The sequence below is a fragment of the Cyprinodon variegatus genome, unplaced genomic scaffold, assembly GCF_000732505.1.
Source record: "Cyprinodon variegatus isolate N-32 unplaced genomic scaffold, C_variegatus-1.0 Scaffold517, whole genome shotgun sequence".
In the NCBI taxonomy this organism is placed as follows: domain Eukaryota; kingdom Metazoa; phylum Chordata; class Actinopteri; order Cyprinodontiformes; family Cyprinodontidae; genus Cyprinodon; species Cyprinodon variegatus.
In genome coordinates, this window is record NW_015150970.1 from 157,572 (window position 1) to 166,737 (window position 9,166).

Consider the following 9,166-nt stretch of genomic DNA (forward strand, 5'->3'; position numbering starts at 1 on the left):
ATGCTAACACGTCACTGCTGTACTGCAGAGGACGAGCATGAAATTCACACTGGATATTGGAAAGAGTCAAAGTAATCCCAGTTAAAACCAGTCCATAAATAAAGGGGGATCTGAAAGATCGAGGGAATATGTTTAAACTTAGGGAAAAAAGCTGCAAAACGTCAGAAAGTAAAGAATAAAAAACGGCTGCGCTTTGGGGGTGATCCAGCCTTGGATCAGGGCGAGTTAACGACTTCTAGAGATGGCCTCTGATGACAGAGGAATCAGAAAGACAAGAGTGTCGGAGAGTTAGCGAAACATTTCTGGAGTCTGCTGTAGATTCAGGAGATGAAGACATTTATTACTGGTTTCCCTCTAATAGCTGGAAGCTTGGGGGTAAATTAGGAGGAAGCAGAGATGGATGAATGGGGGTTAGGTTAGGGTTGGGGTCGGGGGTCAAATACGTGCAGATCAGAGTATACCTCTGTATACAGGGACTGGACAGCCGGCGGGCCTGACGGATCTGAAAACAACAGTTTACAGCTCAGTTCCAGGCAGGCAGACAATCCCCCCCCCTAACGGCGCCATGGCGACCTGCTCCTAACCTGCAGGTCAGAAACCAGCTGATGATGTCACAGCAGCTCAGACAGAGCAGCTGTTTGCGGTTGGATCTGTTACAAGATCAACCTTTTTATCCGCAGAAACTAACAACTACGATAAAAACACTGATTTTAATCTTCTCTCATCAAATATCCCAAACTTTAAATCAGAAATAAAAAACATTTTAGTTTTAATTCCAAACAAACATTGAAGACGAAGAACTGCTGAGGTTTGGAAAGAGACTGTAGAGAGAAACTTCACAGGCTGGGTGAGAAAATCACTAAAAACACATCATCACCATCATCATCATCATCATCATCATCATGTCATTAACTCTAAAAATGTTTAAAGCTATGAATCTCTGGACAAACAGTAACTATGAGCCTGATCCCAGGATGGAAGAGTTCCTTTCTCTGCCACCAGGTGGCAGCACCTTCTGGCAGCTGTGAGATACGCACCGAGCTGGCGGAGCGTCCCGGCCCGCGCTGAGCGACTATGGCCCCGGAGATGGCCTTGATCCAGCCGTGCATGTCCTCTGGACTGTCAGCCTGAAGGACACAGAGACACAGGGACAGTTTTAGCTGGTTCCCATGGTAACGGGAGCTCCAGGTCTGTTTAAAAAAGCAGCTTTACTGAAAACTCTGAGTTTTCTAAACCTGAAATCAGAGAAACTCTGAGTTTTCCGTTTCTCAAAGAGAGTTTCCTCATCCTGTTTCTGTTGCCATGGTAACATCCTCCCAGAGCTCACCTGGTCAGCAGCAGGTTTCCTTCAGTAAACTCAGAGTCTCTGCTCTGCTTACAGCCAATCACGATGCTTCATTTCCTCATTTAGTCAGATTTTTGTTAAAGTTTTATACATAAAAATATATATATTATTCTCTCGGTCCGTTAGACACATTAGGTTTTAATAAACATTTGATGCCTGTTTGACGAGGATCTTATTAAAGAATGATCAACATTAATTCACAGAGAATTAAATCTTTATAAGGAGAAGAATCTACAACTCAGTGATGGGAGATTTATTTGTTCTTTGTTTGTTTAATATGAGTCATTTTGATCTGGTGAACTGGAAAGTGCCTGAGATGACATGTTGCTATAGAAATAAACTGAATTTTATCTTTTTAATTCTTTACAGTAAATGAAGAACTACTGAAATGACTTTCAGATAACACGTAAATAGAATAATTAATTCTGCTGGAGGGTAAAAGGGAACTAAGTTAGCGTTAGGATTCATTCAGTAATAACCTACTGAGTATCAATCTGAAGCTGTTCTATGGGGCTGATAGACGCTAATAACAAGCATTTATTGGGACGATAACATCAGAAGCGGCTGAAAACAGCAACTTTACTGTGTAAAAGAAGAACGAATCAACTTGAGGAGGAACCCATGAGATGATGAACAGGTTCTATTTATTAAAAAGTTTTCAGACCTAATTTTCAGCTTCTGACAGATAATTTCACCTAAATAAATACATTGATCCACCAACATTCAAGAAATAATCCCGTAATGCTATCGTGTTCATAAGGCTATGGCAAGCCGTTTCGATATGTACTACTTTTACTGATTACATATTCTGATATCAGAAAAAAAATGTTTTCTTTGTCATAATGACCATTTCAAAAAAACATGACATTCTGTAATTACAAAACTGTAATTTATAGAATATATTATTACAGTTCAGTCTAGGAGTGTGATTTTGGTCAGGAAGAATCTTATTTTAGTGATCTACAGTTGGAACAGAGAGGAGAGGGCTTTAATAAATGTAAAACGGCCTGCCGTAGCCCACTTCAGATAAATTTACACTTTAACCTTTGCAGCTGTAGCTCCGTTTCTCTGTCTTCATTTCCATATTATTATTTTTTTGCATTTCTGTATTCAAATCTCTAGTTCCAGTGGGGGAGTAATGGCACTTCCTGTTGCCTGTTGTCATGGTGACTGATTGAATCATTTCTCCACTGATAATGGCCTTTTATACTTGTTGTGCACGTGCTAAACTCTGATTGGTTCTACTTAGAGTTGATTGAACTAATTGATAGCAGCCGAGTTTCAGACTTTAGGCTGGATTAATTTAGAGTTAAGGATTTTAATCTGAGTTTGTTAAACCTGCTTCATGAAACGGAGCCCAGATGGAGAAAGTTCAGGGTGATGAGCTGCACTAACAGTGATGTTCCCTTAGTTTAAAGTGTGTTTTAAAAGCTGACAGTCATTGGTGGATCTTTCTTTCACATTATTTGTTGGTCTGAGATGTTATTTATTTAGATTTTCAGTCCATCAGGAAGGGAATAGTTGAAGCTGCTGCAGAGCCTCATCCATCCTAAGCAGAATAAAGATGAAAGCAGCACCTGGATGTAGAAGGTTCTGGAGTTGGTGACCATTTCAAACAGGTTGTCTCTCATCATCAGTTCGCTGCAGAACACAGAAGAGAGCAGCTTTTAAACACTGAGGCCTCAGCAAGGCTCTGAAGGATCCAGCAGCTCACTGACCTCTGTTTGCACTCCTGGACCTTCTGGATCTCCTTCAGAGGGATGACTCTCAGCGCCTCCCGGTCCTGAGAAAGACCACATATGTTTTATAAATCAAACTTTGTTTTATCTCCTTTGCTCCATCTTTCTGCAGGATGTGAGAGCGCTGCAGGGGCTGATGGGAGGTGGAGGCAGCTGAGGGCAGTAAACCCCATACCAACCAGGTCATAATCCAGATTATGACCTGGGCCATCACCTGAGGGAAGCCTTTGGTGAAAATGTCATGGAAATCTACGGTTACACAGACAGAGCGCCTCTGAACAGGGCGCCCTCTTCTGGATGCCGGTATCACTACAACACTCTGAGCAGGAAACAGTTAATCTGGCAGAGCAGAGATGATCAGAGGTGGATTATCATCCCTGGTTCAAACATTTCCATCATCATCACAAACGCTTCCTGTTTGCCTTTGCGTTGCCCTGGTAACGGGTCAGCCACAGCCTGAGTCAGCTCCTGGCCCAGACCGGCAGGCGGAGGATGATGGTGAAACGGGTCCGTTCTCCCAGAGCTGGAGGCGTCCAACCAGCAGCTCTGACTTCCTCAGTCAGACCATGTGACCAAGCTAACATCTGCTGAGGCATGAACCTGCCGCCTGAGGGAACACGCTCAGCCGCTCTGGGTGTGTCCTCATGTGCTCCGACAGGTCCTGGTTGGGACATGGTTCAGCCATCTCTCCAGGCATGAGCAGGAATTCAGAGCGCGTGCTGCAGCGTGCAGAGATAACCAGGCCTCGGTATTTAGATCCCTGTTAGAACATCAGCAACCTCCGCTCCATTTACACTCTGACCTAAAGAGGATGTTGATCAGGACACAAACAGGGAACAAACCAGCACGGTTCCTGCTTCATATGCTGCTAAAAAACATTTCTTATAGATCATCAGCTTTGCTCCGTCTGCAGCCAATAAACAACTTCCTGTCTCACCAGGTCAGACTTGTAGTAGCTGAGAGCGTTTTCATCCAGGATGAAGTACCTCCTCTTCCAGTTCCTCATCTGAAAAGCAGAAAAAAGACCTGAGCGTCTGGAGGTTCTGGACATGGCGGGTTCTGATGGCGCCGGGTCTCACCACAGCTCCCTGTTTAACGCAGTATCCAGCCTTAATGAAAGCCTGATCCTGCACCCCTCTGGACAGGAAGTACGGCAGCTGGTTCTGAGCCCGCCTCCCTCGCTCTGACCCGTTCTGGCCTTCGCTCTGCTCCTGAAACAGAAACCAGCTTCATCTCAAACAGCCAAACACATGGCGACATGTTGGAGGGGACCACCACGGCGGGGAGGAAGGAGAGGGAGGCAGGAAACAACGGCCTGCAGACCTGCAGGAGTCTGAGCTGCTTAAAAAGACCCGGATCCACAGAAAGAGATGTTCTACAGGAGCTCAGCTCATCCTGATGGACCAACAACCAACTGGAAACATGTCATCAACAGCCGACTTCTGGACAACGGATCCAGTTTCTTTCAAACAGGTTCAGACTCAGCTGGCAGCACCACTGGGGTTCCTCAGGGCGGTCGCCCCATGCCTGCTGGGACCAGTGGTTCTGACAGCTGGTCGCCCAGTCAGTAACTGGTCACCAAGCAGGAGGTCTTGCACTGCAAACACCATCGAGAAATAAATCAACAATTCTTAAATTAAGTGTATTTATTCTTAATTTGAGGAGGTAAATAAAACAATCAGTGAATGGAATGAATATTCTTCCATTAAAGGTAATTAAATCAAACGCACCTGAAATAAGACAATGCAATAGTTTTTAAATCGTCTTGATCTATTAGCAAAACGTCTCACTTACTTCCTCAATAAAAGAAAAAATGCATGTATTTTAAGAATAAATTATAAATAATAAAAGTTACTTATTTATATTTCTATTTTTTCCAGAGCGGAGCCCAGGTCCGTCGGTGACGGGGCCCCGGGGCCCCGGGGACCCAGCATGCACTGCAAAACATTTAAATCTAAATAGGTCATTTTTATAAGTGCATTTTGTCTAGAATTGAGGAGGAAAGTGAGACACTTTTCTAATGGAACAAAACAATTTACATTTCAAATAAGAAATAAACAACTGCAGTCTCTTATTTTAAGTCTATAATATCTAATTATTGTTTTCTAAGGGTAGAAATACGCCATTGGTAAAGCAGCTTATTTACCTGCTCGATTTAAAGGTGAATAAACTTATTTTAAGAATCTTTTACTCGTTTTAAGATCATTTTTGCAGCGCAGGTCCGTTGGTGGCGGCCCCCCGGAGCCCCAGCATGGCCGAAGCTTTCAGCAGGATGAAAACTACAAAGATGGAGGAGTTCACAAACTGATCAGCTCCTGAATAAAAGGAGGCCAAAGGCAGCGCCGCATGGAGGGACAGAACTGTTGTTAAACTGGGATGATATCCCACTGATTGGAGGACCTGTCCTGTTGGATTCAGGTTCCTCCATTTTCCTGGATTCCTCTCCTCCTAAAGGAGGACGGGATGGACGGCAGCATCCCTCCATCCAAAGAGCATCTACACAGGCAAAGGAAGGTTCCTTTCAACCAATCCTCCATCAAAAGGCTCAGCTGCACCTGGACTCTCTCCTCCTGTGGCTCCTTCCCACACTGGGACTCAGAAAGAGAGAAGATGACTGCAATCTTCATCAGTCTAATCATCATCATCATAAGTTCACATCAACTATGAGAGGCAGAAGAACTCTAAGGAATCCAGGAGCTTGGAAAGTTTTTTACGGAGCTCCTCCTTGGTTGCCTAGCGTTGCGTTTGGACCGTTGTCGCGCTGGAAGACCCAGCAACCTTTCATCTTCAAAGCTATCAGTGAATCTCACTGTTCATGATCCTATTCTGAACAGGGATCATCATCCTGTCTGCTCTGAAGAGAAACAGCCCCACAGCATGCTGGTTCCACCCCCATGCTCCACAGTAGGCGTGGTGTCGTGAGGATCCAGCTCAGTTTAACACGGTTTGTGTCAGAAAGTTCTGCTCTGGTTCCATCTGACCACCTGGTGTTCTCCTAATCCTCCTCAGCTCTCTGGGGGAGGTTCTGTCTCAGCAGAGGGACGCGCCTGGCCCTGCAGGACGTGAGGCTTCAGGTTCTGACCCCGCAGCCCTCTGCAGGCTTCAGACTGAATCATGGGACCACATGCCTGCAGAGACGGGACCAAACCTGCCAGCTGCTGCTAATAAACCACCTGAGGAGGACTCACCTGTGTGGCTGTGATGATGGGAACTCCAGCTACGATCTCTGTCTTATAGGAGACCTGCTTCATAGCTCCAAGAGCTTCCTGTGGGGTCTCCACGTCGGCGGTCTGACCCTCCCCACACTTTGGCACCTGAAACACACCAGCAGAGGAAGGTTTTAGTCCTGAGCTGCAGATTAACCTGGTCCTGGATTGATCATCCCGCCGCGGACAGGAAGTCCAGGAACAAAGTTAACGGACCGATCTGTGCTGAACGTCTTTGTTTCACAAACATCCTCCTCTGCTTGTCTGCAGCGTATCTGTTCTGATTCACCTGGAAAACTGATTCTATCTGAAGCAAAGCTTTTCCACCTTCTGCAGGTAAAGAACTGTCCGGATTCTGCTTCCACTGCAGGATCCTTCATTAAATCTGCAGGTCCACTACGCTGCGATCCGAGGAGTCATTCAGGCAACCAGAATCAATGATTGGATGGTTGTGTGTGTGAGACTCACTGTGATCTTGGTGGCGTTGTTCAGAACGTTGATCCATTCCACCAGGTCCTGCTGGTCGTTGGCCTGCAGGTAGAACTTCCTCATGCCTGCGTTTATAACTGCAGCAACAAAAGGAAGTTTATAAACGCTGCTGCTTGGGCTCGGCTCTACAGAAGGAGAGAAACCCCTGGAGATCTAAAAATATCTGCCTGTTTATGGTTTCCCAGAGGCAGGAGGATGCACGCCTCCATATTAACATCCCATCTAGATGCAAACGTCCGTACACAGCCACTGGGTCATTGTCACTGAACCGTTTCCTCCCATTGAGTGACAAAGAGCTGCTGCTCCATGCAGGAGCAAAACAGGGAGCACGGGACAAAAGGGAGGAAGTGAACTCAAGAGACGAGGAAAGGAGGGAGGGAGGAAGGGAAGGAGGCGAGCGGAAGTGGAAAGATGAGGAAGGAGGGAAGGAAGGAAACGAGGGACTGGAAAGCCGAGCTTTACGTAAAACTGAGACGATGGAGACGGAGGCTGATGGTGGGACAGAGGGAAACGGCCAATCAGAGCAGCGGGGGGGAAACAATGAACTTACCAAAGCAGAACTCTGCCTTCGGCCTGAGCTTGGTGGCATCACTGACCTGCAGACAAGAGGAGAAAACTCAGAGGAACACGGCGGGAGGACGGAGCGTCCCACAGAGACAATCATCAGGCACTGCAAGGAGAGCTGCCGCTGCTCCACACAGCTGGATGCCACCAGCGCAGAGCTTGTACAGGAGCAGGCAGACGGTGGGAGTCTCTCTGAGGAGCAGAGGGTCTGACTCAGCTCTACTGGCTGGCAGAGTGGTGCATGCAGTAAATGCAGCGCTACACCTGATGGACGAAGGACATTCTGGGAGGACCAGAATGTTCATGTTTTGGACAAAGCAGACAGGTGGTTGAGAAGGAAGCCATCTATGTTAAGAAAGAAAAACCAACCTTAAACGGGGGGGGGGGACCAGATTACAGATTTCAGAAACCTCCAATGCAGCGATAGAGTTTATTCCTTCCCGCTATCATCGCAGCTCCAACCCCTTTACAGGAGAACAGAAGACCTCGCCTGTTCATCCAGACCAACTATTCCCCCTAACGACCCCCCTTTCAGAGACATAGACAGGTATGGGGCATTGCAGGCTAACAAAGAAGCCAAACGACCCCCATTCCAAAGGGGGGGACCCGTTCATCCGTTTCTATTTGCATGTTTTCTAAACTAAAACCAGGCTTTGTTGGGCTGCTGGATAAACCTGGAACTAAACGCTATTTCTGACATTTTGGATTGAAAAAGCTTCCTGGATGGAAGAGAAACGTCTTCAAACTTGGAAACAAAGTCCAGAGGATTGATTTTTGAACTTTTTTGGACCGGCTGTGTGGAAAATGTAATTTCTTTTATTTCATTTATTAATTTATCCTATTTATTATAAAAGTTTTCATTCAGTTTCACCTGTCAGGCCAAACAATACCTGAGTGAAAATGATTGTAGACCAGTTATAGCTTCTTCCAGAACAAACCAGATTCTTTCTCCAGGTTTATTCAAACATTTTACTGTTTAACCAAAGTGTCTGTAATTAGTTTAGACTCTGACTATTTTCCATTATTGTCAGTAAGGAGGAAGAACGCTGCTCAGTCAGAACAGGGCTGATTACGGCGCCATTAGGGTCGTATGATGAACTGTTCTCTCTTTGCAAAGGTAAAATAAAGATCCGACTGAGTGAAATCCATCGATCTCTGTTTATTTAACCGGGATGAATGGTTGAATACTTTTTTCATGATGGTTCTGGTTCCTGTTGGTGGGATTTCTCTATTCAGCCGTCTGGTTGTGGCGTCCAGCAGAAAGGGAACCAGGTGTGGAGGCTTTTTAAATGGTAACGGCTCATATTTCCTTCACTTTCTGCTCTGAATCCAGATCCAGGAACAAGCAGTCTGCCCCCCCAACAGGAGCTGAACATCTAGAATAGAACCTGAGACCCAGTGGGTGAGGAAAGCAGAACCAAAGCTCTGCTGCCCTGAAGGAGCCAGAACATTCCTGTGCTTCTCAGACTGACCTTGGAGATGTAGGTGAGTTTGAGGAAGCCCACACTATCCGCACCTTTAGGCAGATTCTGAAAGGGAAAGAAGTGAGGAACGTGGTTAGGATGGTAACCAACACAAGCTCAACATTCATGCTGTGACTCATCGCATGTAAATGACGGTTAGACGGCATCAGGCGCTGCACGCTGCTCTGTCTCTGCTGCACTACTTCCTGTTCAGCCTCCTGGCAGCAGAAATGCAGCTATACCAGCTTTACAGAGACGTTCTGCCGCTGACTTTTTACTCTGGCTGCTGTTTGGTGAGCTTAGTAAACGCCTCCTGCCTCCGGGGGGGTTAACATTAGGCAATACTAGGCAGCTGCCTAG

The 9,166-nt window shown here is 46.0% G+C and overlaps 1 protein-coding gene across 3 annotated transcripts in view; it reads right to left on the reverse strand.

Moving 5' to 3' along the window:
* plekha1 (pleckstrin homology domain containing A1) overlaps nt 1–9,166 on the reverse strand; it is a 20,847-nt gene that overhangs the window by 5,342 nt on the left and 6,339 nt on the right. For 2 of the 3 annotated variants that reach the window (XR_001481708.1, XM_015390900.1), the window contains exons 3-11: nt 8,816–8,872; nt 7,330–7,375; nt 6,759–6,856; nt 6,273–6,398; nt 4,164–4,295; nt 4,022–4,090; nt 3,064–3,128; nt 2,923–2,986; nt 1,038–1,127 (exon numbers count right to left, since the gene is read on the reverse strand). Coding sequence is in view for 2 of the 3 variants with exons in the window: in XM_015390900.1 (XP_015246386.1) it covers nt 1,038–1,127; nt 2,923–2,986; nt 3,064–3,128; nt 4,022–4,090; nt 4,164–4,295; nt 6,273–6,398; nt 6,759–6,856; nt 7,330–7,375; nt 8,816–8,872 (747 nt within the window). In the remaining variant the exon portion in view is untranslated. Of the gene's footprint in view, nt 1–461; nt 503–1,037; nt 1,128–2,922; nt 2,987–3,063; nt 3,129–4,021; nt 4,091–4,163; nt 4,296–6,272; nt 6,399–6,758; nt 6,857–7,329; nt 7,376–8,815; nt 8,873–9,166 lie in introns of all 3 variants that reach the window. The other variant, XM_015390901.1, reaches the window with a different exon arrangement.